Below are 17,940 nucleotides of genomic sequence, written 5' to 3'. Positions count from 1 at the left end.
AGGAAGCAAGGTTTCACTGAAGGAAGTGGGTCTTGGGGACATGTCTTTAGTGGCTCTTACTTGTCCTGGCTCCTTTCTCTGTTTCCTTTTCTCTGCTTCCTGTCTACCAAGAAGTGAAGCATTGCCTTCGTGAAATGCTCTGCTGACACAGTGCTTTGCCGAGCACACGGGTGGGGCGACCATGGGCTCAAACAACCCTCTGACATTATGAGCTAAAATACATTCCTCTTTATTCGAAGTCACCCACACGTCCTCCATCATCACTGACATCTGCTGCTTTTGTTTCGTTTGAGACAAGGTTTCATGCAGCCCTAGGCTGGTCCTGAACTTCTGGTACTCTTCCAAGTGCTGTAATTACCATGTCTGTGTCCTCAGTGTTACAACCATGGAGTCATTGTCAAGATTAATTCCATGGAGCTTACGTAACCACTATGTTTCCTTCCAGGAGTTTAATAGTTTTCTGTCTTTACATTTTTAGTCCACTTTAAATTGATTTTGAGTATGAGGGTACAGATTCCTTCCTTTTGAATGTGGCTATGTAATGTTCCCAAGCCTGTTGAAGAAGCTACTGCCCGAATTTTCATTGTGTATTTTTGCCACATTTATCAGAATCAGCTCTGTGCATTTGCGGCTTCGTTTGTGGGATCTGTGCTGCCCACTGCTCTCGGTTTGTCTTCCACTAGTCCCATACTGTTTTCATTACTGCACTTTGTAATGTGTTTGAAATCAGAAGCTATGATGCCTCTAGCTTTCGCTTTCTTCAAGATTGATTTGGTTATTTGTGATCTTTGTGATTCCATATTTAATTTAGAATACTTTTCTTATTTTTGTAAAAGCTGCCATTGTGATCTTGACAGGAATTGTATTGAATCTATAATCACATTGGGTCGGATGGCTATTGTAACCTTTAAGTCTTTCACTTTACAAACATGGGGTGGCTTTTCATTTGTGACCTGTTTAATTTATTTTATTGTTGCTTTGCAATTTTCAGAATACATGTATTTCACCTTCCCAGGTGGGTTTATCTCTGCATTCCTGACCTTTGGGTGCTGTGTGGAACGGGGCAGTTTTCCAACCTCCTTTCAGATATTTTATAATGGGTGTTTTCATATAACTTTAAAGATTGCATTTGCTAATTCATTTTGGCCACATTAATTATAAAGAGATCAATTAGGGTTCCTTTGAAAAATTAAATGATTAATTTCAATGATTATAGGCTTTAAGGTACATTATAATTTTATTACTTCACCAAATTTCATTGAAGTTAAAATTCACTTAGCTGTTTGTGGATTGTAAAAAATCATTTGAAACCTATGAAGAAGTTGATATTATTTTAGCATAGGCTTAGTTTTGGGGTGAAGCCTGACATTTAGATCTATGGGTACTTCAGTATTAATAAGGTGCTTTGATATGATATTGAAAGCCATAAAACCCTTGTGTATATGTGTGTGAAACAGAGAGAGAGAGAGAGACAGACAGAGAGACAGAGAGAGAGGAGACTGAAGCTAGAGCTCTACACACAGTGTTCTGCCACTGAACTAACATGCCCAGCCCTTCCTTATTTTGAGACAGGATATAAGTTGCCTAGGCTGGCCTCAAACTTGAAATCTTCCTGCCATAGCCCTAAATATCTAGTACAAGTGTGCACACTACTATGCAGCCAGGAGGAAAAACAGAAGATGTCTCCTGTGTGTTGTACAAGTTTCAGACCATGAAAAGTGTGCATTGCCAGCACAGTATCCATCACTGACATACTGTCAGCTAGCAAAGTCCCAGTTCTAAATGATTTCAACAGTCAGTATTCGGTGACACGACATAGCAAGATCACCAGACCTCCATGCCTTTCTATCCCCCAACCCTGTCCTAGAGCGGCAGGCCTCCATGCTCTCCATGTAACTGTTGTGCTCCAGTGTCCATTCCCTTGGCCTAACAACCTCTCTGGAATGCTTCCATCCCTTGCATCCAAAGTGCCCAGCAGAGTGAGTTGTGGAGCCAATGCTGGGATTCAGACAGTTGTGTGCAGAAGAGGCCTATTCCGTTTCAGACTCTGCGGGGTTGATGCTGGAGTGCTTTCTAATCCAACAAGATAACTGTTGCATTACCCCTATTTATATTTAGTTGCATTAATTAGGCGAAGGTTAGTGTGTCCTTTTCAACACCATTGCATATTATAATCTAAGCATTTAGACTTTAAGCGTGTGTTCATAATAAGTAGACCAGCCAGAGTATAGGTCAGAAATGGTTAACTTACATTTAATTTTATTATTTATTTGTTTATCATTTTGCTTTTTTTGACAGGGTCTCACTCTGTTGCCTAGACTGTCTTGGAATTCACCCTGTAACTCAGGCTGGCCTTATTGTGATCCTCCTGTCTCAGCTTCCTGAGTAATGGGATTATGGGTGTGAGCAGCTACGTGTGAGACATTTTAATTTTTTATCCTAATGACAAAAATAATTTTTGCACTAATGTTAACTATATGGTGACTTAGGTTTCCCAATTTATACCTTGACTGTTTTATCACTTATGCAACTGATATTGTACACCTTTGCTGGAATACAACCTCACAGCTTCCCCACTCATGACATAACTGCTTACGTGGCTGGTGCAGGGGTTTTCTTACTGGTTACCATCTTTATTGCTGGCAGAAGTTCCTAATAGCTCTGTGTACCCTTATTGACAGCTACATAGCTGTATGCACTTCTACCACAGACCCTGAGCACCACTTCCCCCTTGTTTCTAGGAGTTTTTAGACTGTCCCATCTGCTGAGGGTGGTGGTGACAGGCACTCACTTATGTAGGAGTTGCTGAGGTCCTCACTTTTACTGCTCTTCTTCTTGCTGGTTTTCTTGGCATCCTTGCATGCTTTCCAATTCAGTAGGAACTGCCTCTCCAGGTTTTTTATTTCTTTTCCATCAAGAAATTCTGGAGAAGATATGTATGTTAAAAATGCAGTACAGCCAGTCAGTGGTGGCATGCACCTTTAATCAGGAGCAGAGGCAGACAGATCTCTGTGAGTTCAAGGACAACTTGGTCTATAGAGTGAGCTCTAAGACAACCAGGGCTACACAGAGAAACCCTTCCACCCCCCCCCAAAAAACCGAATAAAAAACCAAAATACAATGTGTGTATATATACATATATATAAATATAATATTATACGTATAATAAAATGATATATACTTCTGGATTGTAACTTAAGTTACATCCTAAGCTAAAATAAAGTTCTTCTTTAAAATACCTTAGATGTGTTAGCTAATCCTACCATTCAGGCAGTTGAGGCTGGACAATTAGCATGAGTTTCAGAATAGGCTGGCTACTATAATGAATGCTAGGCTAGCTTGGGCTACACAGTGAGATTTGTTCCAAACAACAACAAAAATAGCAGTGCCAGGAATGGGTTACATCTTCCTGATTTGTTGCCTAAGAGGCACCATGGAGATTGCTCTCCACAGACTGATGGTAGGACCCCTTGCTGAGGACAACACTTAGCTGTGTCATCAAACACGGAGCAGTGGAGCTGGCGCCCAGTTAGAGGCCTCACCTCTACTGACCACCATTCATGGTACTGAAAGGCACTCTGCATGCTGCCAGAGTAGATAGAGAATCGTATCCCAGCTACGAACCCTGTGACCTACAGCAGTGACCTGCCTTCAAGATATGCTGGTGCAACAGCTGCACAAACATTGCGGAAATAACCAACCACTCTCTGATGACTCTGTGCATGGCCAAGATCCAAAAATGGATAGACGTTAAGCCCAGGGGTAAACTAAACAGTGTTGCTCTACTAAAGGAGCACAGCAATAAAATGACTCCTAACGGGATTCTGCTCTACTCACAGATCAGTGCCTTGTTCAGCCATCATCAGAGAGGCTTCTTGCAGTGTATGGGAACTGACACAAAGGCCCACTAGTGGACAGTAGACAAAGTGTAAAAGCCTTCCCCATCAGGACTCAAGGGACACAAACTGAAGAGGCGGCAGAAGGACTGTAGGACCCAGAGGTGATGGATGGGTCTAAAGAAACTGGCTTCCACTCCCAAGAATGGTGCACACATGACCTCACAGAGACCATGGTGGCATGCACAGGGTCTGGATAGATTCAAGGCAAACCGGGTCCCATCACTTAGATGCAGCTGTGGACAGGGGCTCCCACCACTGTCAAGAAGCTATCTGCAGTGAATACCTGCTGGAGAATGAAACTCAGTTTCCTCTCATCTCTCTAAGGATATTAACTATACACTTCAGGGTAGGCGCCATGCACAGGGCTAGTGAACACAAAACAAACTCAGTGGTATTTTCGTTTATTTTGCTTTGTTTGGGCTTTTTTTTTGTCCAGTTGTTCTTTTGCTTGTTTATTTTCCTTTTTGTGTGTGTGTTTTTGTTGTTTTTTTGTTTTTAAGAGAGAGAAGGCATGGAATTGGATGTGTGAGGAGGTGAGGAAGATCTGGGAGGTGTTGGGGAAGGGGAAAACCTGATCAGAATATATATTGTCTGAAAAAAAATGAGTAAAAAACAAAGAATGGAGAAGAAAAATCCTTATTCATACACTTATTTATTTTTCATTTATACTCGTATTGATTTTATTTTTGTGGTGTGTATGTGTTGATGTGTACGTGTGTGTGTGTGTGTGTAAGAGAGAGAGAGAGAGAGTGTGTGTGTGTGTGAGAGAGAGAGAGTGTGTGTGTGTGAGAGAGAGTGAGAGAGAGAGAGAGAGAGAGAGAGTGTGTGTGTGTGTGTGTGTGTGTGTGTGTGTGTGTGTGTGTGTGTGTGTAGAATGCAGACATTGCTGTCAAGCTTTATCAATCTTCGCCTCAGTCTTTGAGACAGGGCCTCTCATTGAGACTGAGCTTACCAGATTGGAAGGACTAACTACTAGTGAGTTCCAGAGGACCTGTGGACTTTTTCCCGAGCTGGAATCACAGGCATGTGCCACCATTCCTGGCTTTTCACATGGACTCTAGGAATCCAAACTTAGATCCTCATTTATAACAAGCACCTTATTAACTGCATCTCTTACATTTGTTGAATTTTCATTTTTTTGATTTGAGAAAAGAATATGCCACTTATTACAAACAACTGGAACATGAAGAAAGAACAGAAAAGGATCTTTTATTATACACACCCTGTCTTCCTAAGGCTAGTCTACATAGAGAGTTCCAAGACAGCTAGGGCTACACAGAAAAACATTGTCTCAAAAAAGAAAAAGAAAAGAAAAATTATATAAAAATTTAAGCACCTCTTATTTTTATAACATGGTATAAAGTATGTACAGCCTTAATAACACTTATTATAGCTGACCTGTGGGCTGTAATAGGACCAGCTTTCAGAGCTGGCCTATTAGTTAGAACTATCATTCAGCTATCATTATTACATTTTGCTCCTTTAAAAGAGGTTTTAAATTTCAGGTTCTTCAATTACACAAGTCATTTTTATATAGTGTAAGATATTTGGAAAAATATAAAATACCAAAAAAATTAAAATTTATTCTGTAATGATAAATAATCATTTGTACACACTGGTAGATGTTACTTTAAAGTATTTATTGGCAATATTTTGTTTCCATGTGTGTTCATGTATTTATTATATATTTATTTCTATATTTATGTGTGTAGATGAGTACCTTCTTTTTTTTTTTTTTTTTTTTTTGGTTTTTACGAGACAGGGTTTCTTTGTATTGTTTCGGAGGCTATCGGTCCAGCCCGGCCTCGAACTCACAGAGATCCGCCTGCCTCTGTCTCCCAAGTGCTGGGATTAAAGGCGTGCGCCACTACCACCCGGCAGATGAGTACCTTCTATAAAATGGAGGTCTCTATAGATAAAAGCTTCATATACTACTTTAAAAATATTTTATTGTAACCAGGAGGGGTTGTGCAAACCTTTAATCTCAGCACTCTGGAGGCCTAGCCAGGTGTATCTCTGTGAGTTTGAGGCCAGCCTGATCCAGGATAGCCAGTCAGGGCTACCCAGAAAGACCCTGCCTCAAACATATACATTAAGCATATTAGTATGTCTTTCTTTAAACATTCTGATGGGTGACAATTAGTTATATATAAATATTATGTAGGATACTGAATAAGTCCTTTACTTTGTTTGACCTATACTACACTTTGTATCACATAAATAAAGTGGTTTATGTAGCCTTTATTAATAAACAGTCTTTTCTAACAATGGATCTGTATAGTTTTTAGACTACCTTTCACCATCTGTGTGATGTCTCCCACTGAGTTCAGAATGTCATAGGAAGCAGCAAGCTTTATGCAGTCATGTTCTTTCAGGGAACCTGAGAATACGCTAATAAGATGTCAATCCTACCGCTGAACGTATAAATGTTGCTACTTAAATACTGTGACACTGGGTTGTATTAAAAGTATAAAATAATTGACAGAACTGAGAATATGGTAGTCTGTTCGTCATCCATAGGTGATAGACTCCGACACCTCAGGAGGTTCCAGGAGTAGAGAGAGTCCTAGCCCCAGAAGCGCCACATCCATCCTGTACAGGCGCACCTCTGATAATGTCTAACTTAAGCAGAGATAGATGGCTAACTACCAACAGGACAACTGTAACCCTGCCATGTCACATAAGTGATGTAAACATGTTCTCTCTCCAAATATCTTACTGCAATGTAATGGTATTTTCTAACTGCGGCCATAGTCTCTGAAGGTATAACCAATTCATGTTTTCTACACCTTTCTTAGCTGAATGACAACACTTTACAAATGGTAGGTTAAGAAGTTGGCAAGATGTTTTGCCACCATAAAGATCATTCTTTTATGCTCAGTTTTCTCAACTGCTTGTCTTTACTGATGCCTTTACATGTTTGCTCTTGTGATAATTTTATATAGTGTGCTAGTGTATTTGGGGTGCATATATACATTGTCTTGATATATATATATGTATATATATATATATATATATATATATATAGTCTTGAGTAATCTGATTCCATGCCACTTTTAGCCATAATGTTACATAAGGCTTTTATGTATAGAAGTGATTTTGGACAGAAAAAGCAGGTAACTGACATTGGCTAGTGAGATTTATTTCATTTTGACCATATGTAAAACATATGTAGCGTTTGTTGAGTTAGTTTAGGACTGGGTAAATTGTAGAACATGAAATGGTCAATATTCTTTTAACTTTTATTGTTGTTGTTATTTTGTTTTGAACTTGGTGAAAAGAGGAAAAATGAGAATAGCAAAGACAAAAATCAAATGATTTGCTGTGTGTGTCTATGTGCATAGACTTGGAAGACATACACTAAAGTTTTAACACAAAAGCTGAGGTGAGATCAGGAGTGGTTTTTTTCTTCTATTTTTTCCTCTGTAGTGTTGGGATAGAACATAGGGCTTGTGCATACTGGGCAAGTCCTCTACCACTGACCTCCGTCAGCCCTGTGCTTATAAAGTATTAATCTTGTAGTCACAAAGTGTTATACTAATAAAGCTTACCTGAGACAAACGTGGAATAATATTTGCTTTCAGAAATCAATAGATTTATCTCTATGCCTTTTACAATCTTGCATAAGGAGAAATGTTTTCTGATTTCTCTGTGTAGCCCTGGCTGTCCTGTAACTCTCTCTGTAGACCAGGCTAGCCTGAAACTCAGAGATCCACCTGCCTCTGCCTCCTGAGTGCTGGGATTAAAGGTGTGGGTCACCACTGCCTGGCAAGAAGTGGTTTTAAAACAAAAATTTTTATCTTTTCTTCTCCATCCTCTTCTTTCTCTTTGCCTACTTTTCTCCCTCCCTCCCTCCTTCCTGTCTGTCTGTCTGTCTGTCTGTCTGATAAAACTGAGAATTAAACCTAGGGCCTAGTGAGTACTAGGCATATACTCTATCATCGAATCACACTGTAACCCATATTGGACTTTTTTTCTTTCACTCCAGGTCTCACAATATAGCTCCGGCTGTCTTGAAACTTGGTATGCAGATTAAGCTGTCCTTGAACTCACGACTCTTCTTGCCTCTGCCCCCCCCACAGTTGTACGTTATTTGACCTGCTAGAGAATCACTGCACCAGCACCGTGATTAACTAGCTATGAGTTTTGAAGTAGTTTTGTCATATTTTAGGGTTCTTATATTCAAGTATGGCATGCCCAGACTCTGCTCCTGGAAACTCTCCCACAAGGCTCCTTTGTGGCATGGCACTGCCTGTTGTCCTGATGCTATGTAACTTTGGCTCCACCAACCAAGGGTTTTGGCCCACTTTCCCCAGTGCAGGGCAGACTTAGGAAGCTATTGTTTGTAAGAATTTTATAAAGCAACTCACCTTTACCTTTCCAATGAAGGGTACTATCTGGCAAATGACACATGAGCAAACTTTGACCAGTTTATCTGTAGGACCAAGAGCTAAGGAGTTTAAGTACCTGACAGGGACTTGTTCAAAGGAAAGTTTAACACATTTGTGGCTAACCAGTTTTGTAGATAGTGGCCACATTTTCTCCTGAAAGTGTGCCTGGTGTATATTTATGAAGAGAAAGGTTTTCAAGGATTACTTCCTGTTTTTACCTTTGCTATTATCCAAACATATAGATTTAAGTTGGGCAATTTCTAGAACCAGATGTTATATACATATTTCTGAAAGCTTGATGATAAATTAACCTAAAAGTTAAACAAGTGCTTTTCTCTAAGAAAGTTGGATACATGCACAATACTGCTCACCCAGTGACTTGGACATCAGTATCAGTTTGTCCCTGTATTTCGGTTTAAGACAAATAGGGTTTCCACTTAGATCCATTTTCCACAGCTTCATCAGTTTTTTCAGTAAAAGCTCCAAATCCTATAATCAGGGAAGAAAAAGGACGGCATGGGATTTCCTAATTATCAGCACTTCCCATGCCAACTGCTGTTTGAAGGCAGTAACTGCTTTTTATGGAGTTCTAGCTTTTCAAGCAGAACATGTACAACCACCAGCTTTGTCTGCACCAGTAGTGGGGTAGCTAAAGAGGAGGCAAAATGTGATGTCTTAAGTTGGGGATCACAGCACTGCTCTTGATCATGTTGCCCTTAAATCGACCCAATCTTACAGCTAAGAAGACAGTTTTCTCCAGAAGATACCCCAATTCTCAGTGGGATTCCTAAGAGTTTACACATGGAGGCAATGAAAAGTATCAAGCGAACACTCCGTTAGCAGTGTCTGGGAGAGGCAGGGAGCAACAGAGATGCCTAGAAGGGGCCCAGACCCTCTCCAGCCTGTTGATGCCTGCGGGCTATGTCATGTGCTCCAGGCTTCCAGATTTCAGGAGTGTCGCACACGTGCAGGAGAGGATCTTTGGTGGTGCAGTTGCTTCTGAGTCATTTCTGCTTCTGTAAATAACCCCTCCATCTTCCTGTAAGTCCCCCAGTAAAACTCATTGACTCATCAAATCAATAAACAGCGCAGAGTATGTCAGCAAGATAGGCAATATACATTGTTGCCTTTTTTTTTAAATGAAGAATTTGGGAAAATCCTGTCAAACTGTGAAACAGAAAAATGTAATTACTTGCCTGTTTACTGCCCAAAGATCACATTGGACACATTGTTACATGCCCTTCCTTCCAATCTTTGGGAGGCATGGGGACTTCTTTTGAAATTATGATCTTACTGTGGTTATAATTTTCATTATTTATTTTGTTGTTGCTGCTTTTTTGATAGGTTCTCATTATTTAGCCCTTGCTAACCTGGCTCTCACGCTGTAGACCAGGCTGGCCTAGAACTCACAGACATCCACCTGCCTCTGCCTCCTGAGAGCTGGGATAAAAAGTGTGTGTCACCGTGTGCAGCTTTGCTGTACCTTTTGTGATAGCCATTTGCATGCTTTTATAGCTTTCCAGAAAATGACTTGTTGATATTTAAAAAAAACTAACTTGGTGGTGTGCGGGTCACATGACGGTGAGGGGGTCAGAAGCGGCTTTCTGGTGACTCTCCCTACCTCCTCTTTCTCACTATTGCTTTTCCCAGCATGAGTCAAGCCCTGCACCAACCCTTTATCTTTCTGCATTCCTTTTCTTGCTTTCTCTCCTTCCTTTTTTTTTTTGTTTTTTGTTTTTTGTTTTACGAGACAGGGTTTCTCTGTATTGTTTTGGAGGCTGTCGGTCCAGCCCGGCCTCGAACTCACAGAGATCCACCTGCCTCTGCCTCCCGAGTGCTGGGATTAAAGGCGTGCGCCACCAACGCCCGGCTTCTCCCCTTCCTTTTTAGAAATAAATTTGAACTACTATTTAATGAAGAGGCCATATGCTTTGAATGTTTCTTACAAATGCCCCCAAAGACTTGTTTTTTTTTATGATAAAGGATTAATAATAATTGCTCCAAGAAAAGTAATGCTCTTTGGTTGTCTTTACATCTTTTTTTTTTTAATGGTACAACAAACATACAAATTTTATTTTGCACTTGAGACAGGGTTTATCTGTGTTGTCCTGGAACTTGCTCTATAGACCAGGCTAGCCTCAAACTCACAGAGATCTGCCAGCCTCTGCCTCCCGAGTGCTGGGATTAAAGGTGTGTGCTACTATGCCTGGCTTCTTGTCTTTATTTATAATGTGGCTACAATTAGAATTAACTGCCATAGCATAGAAAGTGCCCAGAACAAAATAGGTAAGCTCGTTCATTTTCTGCATTTTGCCTGTCCTACTGTTCTTCAGCTAGGTCCCTTTCTCTTAATTTTGACTAACAGTGAAATTTAAAGACTAAACTTCTGACCCATTGACCAGCAAGCAAGTCATTATCTTCATGTAAGAAAGTGGTCTCCAAAATTATAACCTCAGCCCTCATTTTTGGACCTTAGATCCTGCTCTTTCTGAAACATGTGTTTCACGTTTAACATAGACATGATTATTTTATGCAAGAGTTCCATGTTTCCCTTACTCTAAAAGCCACACGGAAGGGAACTGTGCGCTGTATGTTTCATATGATGTCCATAACAAGAGAACCTTAGACCGATACAGATAAAACAATACTTGGAGTTTTGATGATTATTCCTCACTTGATAAATGACCCTGGACACACTCCCTCCAGTGTATGTTTACTTAAGGCTAAACTAATCCTGCTCTGAAACACGATTACCCTTTGGATACGCTCTGGTTGTTCATTGCCTTCCTGTCCTTCATAAAATGCTTTCACTCTCCTGCCCTTCAATAAATTACTCAAGGAACCAGACACTTCTCTGGACAGTCTCTGTTTGATAAATGATCATGTCATGCTATCGCTTAGAGGAGTGCTGCAAAACTCTGAGGAGCCAATTCCCTTTCCCCTGCAGGCTGGTACCCTGGCCCTGCATGGGTGTCTGGAGCAGGGCATGTTCTCTGCTTTAATGATGATGGTGATGAACCTGTATTTGACCAGCACGCTCCAATCTTTATCGGAAACGTCTGGCCCAACTGTCCTTACTAAGTCTAAAGACAGCCATTTGTCATCCCTCTGACTGCCTGTCATCATCTGCCTGAGAAAATCTATAATTTTTGGCTTGTTCCTGACTAAAGTGTGGAATGAATAAATTTATCTTTGGGCCATGCTTGCTTGCCAGGATCAATATTGAGCAGAGGTTGAATAAATTAGAAACTAAGAAAACATGACAGGCTGTGGTGGTTTGTTCATTGGTGTATTATAAATCAAACATTTAGTTTATAGAAGGGGCAAATATGACAAGTTTTTTATTTTTCCCATTCATTCTGAAGGTTCTGTACCTCATGATAAATGGTCATCAGAAAACCAATGAAGTAAATCACTAATGAATCTAACTGTGGGATAAACTCAGGTCGTTTTATTGATTTGGCAAACTTTGCAGACAAAAACTGTAGCAAAGATTAAGGATTTTTGTTGTTTTTCTTCCAAGTTTTGTTTTGTCTGCATCTTTGGACATGCATTTGACTTTGTATAGCATTAGCAACTTGGATAATGTTGGCGTAGTGAAACTCATAACTCAACCTGTACCCATAGGCCACTTGTATGCTGAACTATAAATCATTTAATTTTTGGTGTTTTTATGCATTGGTACATGCCAGTTTAAGGAGGTTACAGGAAAGAAATGCAAAACAAAAAGTCATGAAATGTCATTTAAAGGAGAGCCCCACCCGAGTTAAGATTCATCATCATCATCATCAGGCTTGAAACTTCTCTTTCCTCTCCTCCTCAGTAGCTGACCTTGGTCCGTACTTTACCGGGGGAGGCAGGTCAAGTCTCACTAATGTTCTCTCAGTTACCTGCCTGTGACTCCTTTCTCCTTCACTTTTCTCAACAACGTAAGAGTGCCCTTCCTTTCCCCCCTAATCAGCCTTTTGATCCTGGCTGCCTCCTCTGGCGTCTTCTCTGTTACATCTTCATATCCAGTCTTCCTTCTCTGGCTCTTAGCCGTTCTTTTATCTACCATCCCCAGGCCCGTTGACTAGTGTCTCTCAAAGTTCTTTGTGCATATGAATCACCAAGGGGGGCTGTGGGATGGCTCAGCAAGTAAAGGGATTGTCATCAAGCCTGACTACCTGAGTTCAACTTTGGGGTCCCACGTGGCTGAAGGAGAAAACTCTGCACAACATACATGCTACACACACATGCGCATACACATGCACATGCACAGGCACACACACACACATACACAAAGAATAAATGTAATTAAAAAATTTTTTTTGATTTTTCGAGGCAGAGTTTCTCTGTATTGTTTTGGAGCCTGTCCTGGAACTTGCTCGGTAGACCAGGCTTGGTCTCGAACTCACAGAGATCCACCTGCCTCTGCCTCCCGAGTGCTGGGATTAAAGGCGTGCGCCACCACCGCCCGGCTTGTAATTTTAAATTTTAAAAAAGAATCACAAGGGACCTTATTTGAGTGCATGTCCTGAGCATCGTGTCTGGTGAAGAAGTCATGACGTTGCTGATGCTCTGAGCTCAAACTCTGTGTGAGGCTCTAAGAGTTTAGACCAATTCCTTCTTTTCTCAACCATTGGGCACTCCCACAGGCTGAAAGGGCCCTGAGAACCTTATCAGGGAATCACATGTTACCAAGCATGGAATTGTAAGTCTCAGTTCTTTGGGGCATCATAATCTGTGGGCCATTCACTTATCCCGTGTGGTTCTCCATTTCAGAAGGCTACACAGAACCTCCAGGAACCTGTGGCTTTTCTGTACTTGACATCTGCTCCTTCAAAGACAACGTTTGTTTTCCTTCCCTGACTCACAGAAGAGGCTACATTGACAGAAACAAGTTTTCCTCCTGTAGTCCACCACTATGCCCATTTACTTAAACCTTCATAGAAAATAATTCCTGCTGTGATGTTTGCATCCATGACGGTATTTGCATTGACAGCGAGTGTGCTGAAGAGTCCTACTTCTGGCCTCTGTGCTGTGTGTAGCCTTATACATACAACTGTTTGTTTTTTTCTGGAATGTCTCAAAGACGCTCCAACTCTGCATGATCAACATTCACAGTCTCTTTATTCTGAAGCTAGGCTTTTCCATATCTCGTTTACTCTGCTCAATGTTCCCTACATCCAACTCAGAACCAAGCCTTACCCACTTTATTCTCCAAACATTTCTCTGGTTTGTTCACTCCCTTTCCACCCCAGTGTCAAGGTTTCTACTTCCCATTTCTTAGGTGGCCTGGATTCTTCCAATCTGTTCTTCACACCCTACTTAAGCAGAATCTTTTCAGAATGCTAACATCTAATTACTTCACACCTCCAGTGGCTCCCGGTGCTCTTAGAATAAACACGAAACTCTATTGTAGCCAAGGCAGCTGGTCTGTCCACAGCATCTCTTTGGACTGTGTTCCGTCTTCAGTAGGCTCTTGGGCCATCAGTAAACGAGGAAATGGTCATGGTCTGTGAGTGTCTGTGTTTCTTAGCAACTCAAATTTTTCTTGTTTTCTGCCCCCCCCCATGGAGCACAAAGATTTCAGATTTCAGTAGTCTGGCAGGCTTTGTAGTATCTTTTTCCCTACATGTGTTTTAAGGAAAATTCTCCTTGATAGCTAATCTTCTTTTTCATTGTTCAAGTTGCAATCTGGATTGGAAGACTTAGTAACAATCATTCTAAGAGACCATTATTTTTCTATTTAAAAAAAAATGATTTTTCCTCTTGGATCCCAGACTGATGGCTGAGAGGCCAGCATGGGACTGATCCAGACCCCCTGAATGTGGGTGTCAGTCAGGAGGCATAGGCAATCTATGGGGCCTTGGGTAGTATATCAGTAATTAGCTCTGGCATACAAATGGACTTTGGGTGTTCATCCCACATTGAGGGAGGCTCTCTCAGCCTGGACCTTGGGGAATGAAATGACAGACTGTGGACACCCCCAGGGAGGGTCTTACCCTCCCTGGGGAAGGGAGTGAGGATGGGGGGGCTGGAGGGACTGGTGGAGGACAGGGGAGAAGGGGAGGGAGAGGGAGCTGGGATTGACATGTGAAGCAAGCTTGCTTCTAATTTAAATAAAAAATGATTTTTCCATGCCAAAATATACTGTAAATGCTATTATTTTCTACTTTATGATACTACATAAAATCCATGAAGATTAACAGGATTTCTTATTATAATATAATAATTATTTATTATTAGAATCTATTATGATTATTTAATAAGATGAATGACTATAGAGTTCATTTATACTTATATATTTGAATTTAAATTCTGAATTTTTATTTTTAGAGACGCCCTAAATTCTCAGCAGAAGCAATCATTGTCACATCCTGCTTCCCTGGGAGGTAACCACACTCAGTTGTTTCTGTGTGTAACTCGTTTGTGGGCCTTTCGGTGTCCGTCCAGAGGCAGCTGTTCTGGAAGTGCTGAGCACTTCAGGTAATTATCGTGGTGCCTCGCTTTCTCTAATGATGGCTGCCTTTTCCCCACGGCACAAAGCTGTCTGTTGCTGACAACCTTTTGGATGAAGTCAGTGACCTTATTCATGGCATGAGAGACTTCTTCCCCAAGGCATAGTGTTTACCAGTAGGTTAGGGCAAAAATAATGACAAACTTGAAGCCACAACATAGAGAATACATACAAAGAAGTTAATATTCAGATGCCAGGATCCAAGACCATCTTTGACTAAGCCCTCAGGAGAAGATTTAAAGCACAAAAACTTGTTCAGGTATGTCTTGGGCAGGGTCTATATTGATTCAAATAATTGAGTCTAGGCATTTTTGCACATTTTTCTAGTAGGTTCATACTTTGAAAGCAACTTGGCATTTCTTTTGCAGATTTCAATTTCCTTCTTTGTTCTATACTTTTGGCATTTTAACTTACTACAATGTGAGTCATTTTTCTTGTCTTGTCTTTCTGGATGTGCATTTCTTTCCCTAGATTTGGGGAAACTTCTGCTACAATGTCATTGAATACGTTTTTCTATGTCTTTAGTTTTTTAAGCAAGGATAGAGTGCTTAGCATTTTATTTTTGCATCCTGAAAATTCTATGGGTTCTACCTAAAAATATATACCAACACACCCTCTCCTCTTCATCTCCAAGCAACCATCATCTCCTTTTCTCAAACACATTATCTTACTTATTGCCTTTAATATCTTCCCAACTCCTATCTTTGCTTTTACTCTTGAAACTCATTCCTTTTGAAAATCCTTTTGAAAAATACATTCCTTCCAATGACTGATGTCTCTGCACTTTGAATTGGGTCATAAATATGTTCTGTGAGGACCCTGTGATCTGGTTCCTATGCCTTTTCTTTTGACACTTGATCTTAGCCAAAATGCCAAAAAGTAATATGCCCTTACTTCTGATCTCATATTGTAGTGTGGCTTTTGTGTTACTGAACTTTTTGGGCACCTGTAATGTATCAGAAATAAGGGCTAGCCCTGGGATCCTACCATAGTGAACTGACCTCTTTTTTGTTTTTTGAACATCCCAGATTGTCTCAGAGAAACACATCTGTTATCCCTTATGCCTGGCATGCTCACCATCTAGTTTTCTTTTCTTTTTGAGGCAGTCTTGCTATGTAGACCAGGCTGGCTTTGAACTTGTATCAGTCATACTGTCTCTGTCTTCCAAGTGTTGGGATTACAGGTATGTGCCACTATGTCCAGCTGGTACATTCTTGAGGCCTGAAACTGAATCCTTCCTTCCTCTGTAGTACAATGCCAGACAAACATAGAAGTGTTCAACACATAGTTGAATGATCAGTGTTATGACATGGTATGGTACAATATAATAAGATGTGTACTTAGCTAGTGCAAATTAGAATAAGTTGCTATCTCTTTACTTTTTCACATAGCATCAGGGCATGGCTAGGAGCGGTAATAGTTCTTAGTAACTCATCTGTTAGGAGCACAGAGATAAAGAAGAAGAAACTTTGTCTCTAAAAGAAAAAGCTTGATGGACAAATAATGTAGATAGAAAAAGTCATGTAGCTCCTCAGAGAAATTTACATTTGGTTGGCAAAATATGGAGATGCTGGGTATGCAGGAGAAAACAGGGAAGAGGACACAAATAGTTATATGTAAGTAGAGATTGAGAAGATACGTTTAGAATAAACACAGAATAGTTCTTTAAAAGGTAGTATTTTATAGTACGTCTAAGTATATCTTAAAAGCAGAATGCCAAGTCAGCTTGAGGCTGACTTCCGGGCCTTACCTTCACATGCATCAGCTGGTTGTCAACTGCGATCAGGTGGTTAAGATTCACCAGCATCTCTAAGTCTTTTATGTCATCAATGTTATTGTTGCTGATATTCAAAATAGAGAGGGATTTCTGGAAGGAAAGCGATGACGTTAGCATTAGTAAGTAACCTTAGTGCTACAGATAGAAGCAGAGGCCTCAGGCCCTTTACGGCTTCAAGGGTGTTGGTTCAGGGTGCTTTGTAGGCAAGAAACAGAGGCACAGATTCTGTTCCAATGTTTTCTTTCAGTCTGAACTTTTGCAACCCTAGTGTGTGATGTAACTGACTCTCGCCTCTAGTTCCCTCCACAAGCTCTGTGTTCCTCCTCCAGAATACAGTATAAAGTAACAAAGCTACAAATTAAAAAAAAATCACCAGTGAAAATGACAGCTCAGTGTAGACAAAACTGTTCACTGCAGCTTATGCACATGACTGTTCTGTGCTAAATATCATTCAGGGAAGAAGACCGGTGGCCTGCTGTGAAAGGATGCCGGGTTTTTATCTTTCCCTCTTCAGTTTTCTCTTGATAATTCACTTGTTCAGAAGGCACTGAGATAATAATGTCAGTGTTAGCTAATAAAATGAGAACATAAATATACTATGTGGCAATGCTAAATAAGCAATCTTAAAATCTGAGGCTTGGGAATCTCTGTCAAATCTATCCACCAAGACAGCCCTATATAGTCAACCTTCAGAAAAAAATTCCTGACATTTAGAAGTTATGATTAGTCTCTATTACTTGTACAAAGTAATATAACTCATTATGACATTTTTGTACATGCTCTAATGGACTTTGGTTGTATTCCTGCCTGGCCCCCACACGGGCCTTTTCTGACCCTGCCACTAATACATTTAAGGTGAGATAACTGGGAAAAATGATGCTTTAGTATTTAGAGTTTCAGAATCTGCTTGAATCTGTGCAAAAACTAAACAAGCAAAAAGGTTTTTAATGGTGTTCTGAGATAAAACTGAAAGAAAGACATTATGCCTCTTGGAGGTGCTGGAGTCTGACATGGTCACTGTTAGTGTTAACAAGGTCTTACAGGTTCTGCCACAAGCACTCCTTCTGGTGGTCATTTTCTGTAAATAAGCAGAAGACATTGAGGGATGCTACAATTTGACTCCTAACTGGAGCTGTTGGACTCTTTCTTACCTGACAACCTTTAGCAAGAGGGTGCCGACCAACTACCTAGCCAGATTACACATACACCAACTAGCATCAGCTACTTTTAACACTCATGGATACCTTGAGAAAATGACACAATGATTACTGCTAATTGCCCTACTCCTAAAGGTGCAGGACTGTTTCAAAGTTTTGCTGGCACAAACCTCTGTGAACTGCAGATGACCTTGCAACAATTTCCATAAAGGTA

General features: G+C 40.6%; 1 protein-coding gene across 2 annotated transcripts in view; it reads right to left on the bottom strand.

The window, feature by feature from the left end:
• Ppp1r42 (protein phosphatase 1 regulatory subunit 42) overlaps nt 1-17,940 on the bottom strand; it is a 40,298-nt gene that overhangs the window by 9,976 nt on the left and 12,382 nt on the right. For both annotated transcript variants that reach the window (XR_005875643.1, XM_005066750.4), the window contains exons 5-7: nt 16,543-16,659; nt 8,662-8,779; nt 2,792-2,923 (exon numbers count right to left, since the gene is read on the bottom strand). Coding sequence is in view for 1 of the 2 variants with exons in the window: in XM_005066750.4 (XP_005066807.1) it covers nt 2,792-2,923; nt 8,662-8,779; nt 16,543-16,659 (367 nt within the window). In the remaining variant the exon portion in view is untranslated. The remainder of the gene's footprint in view (nt 1-2,791; nt 2,924-8,661; nt 8,780-16,542; nt 16,660-17,940) is intronic.

Source organism: Mesocricetus auratus, unplaced genomic scaffold (assembly GCF_017639785.1).
Source record: "Mesocricetus auratus isolate SY011 unplaced genomic scaffold, BCM_Maur_2.0 Super-Scaffold_6730, whole genome shotgun sequence".
Taxonomy (NCBI): Eukaryota; Metazoa; Chordata; class Mammalia; order Rodentia; family Cricetidae; genus Mesocricetus; species Mesocricetus auratus.
This window is presented reverse-complemented; position numbering and strand designations above follow the sequence as displayed.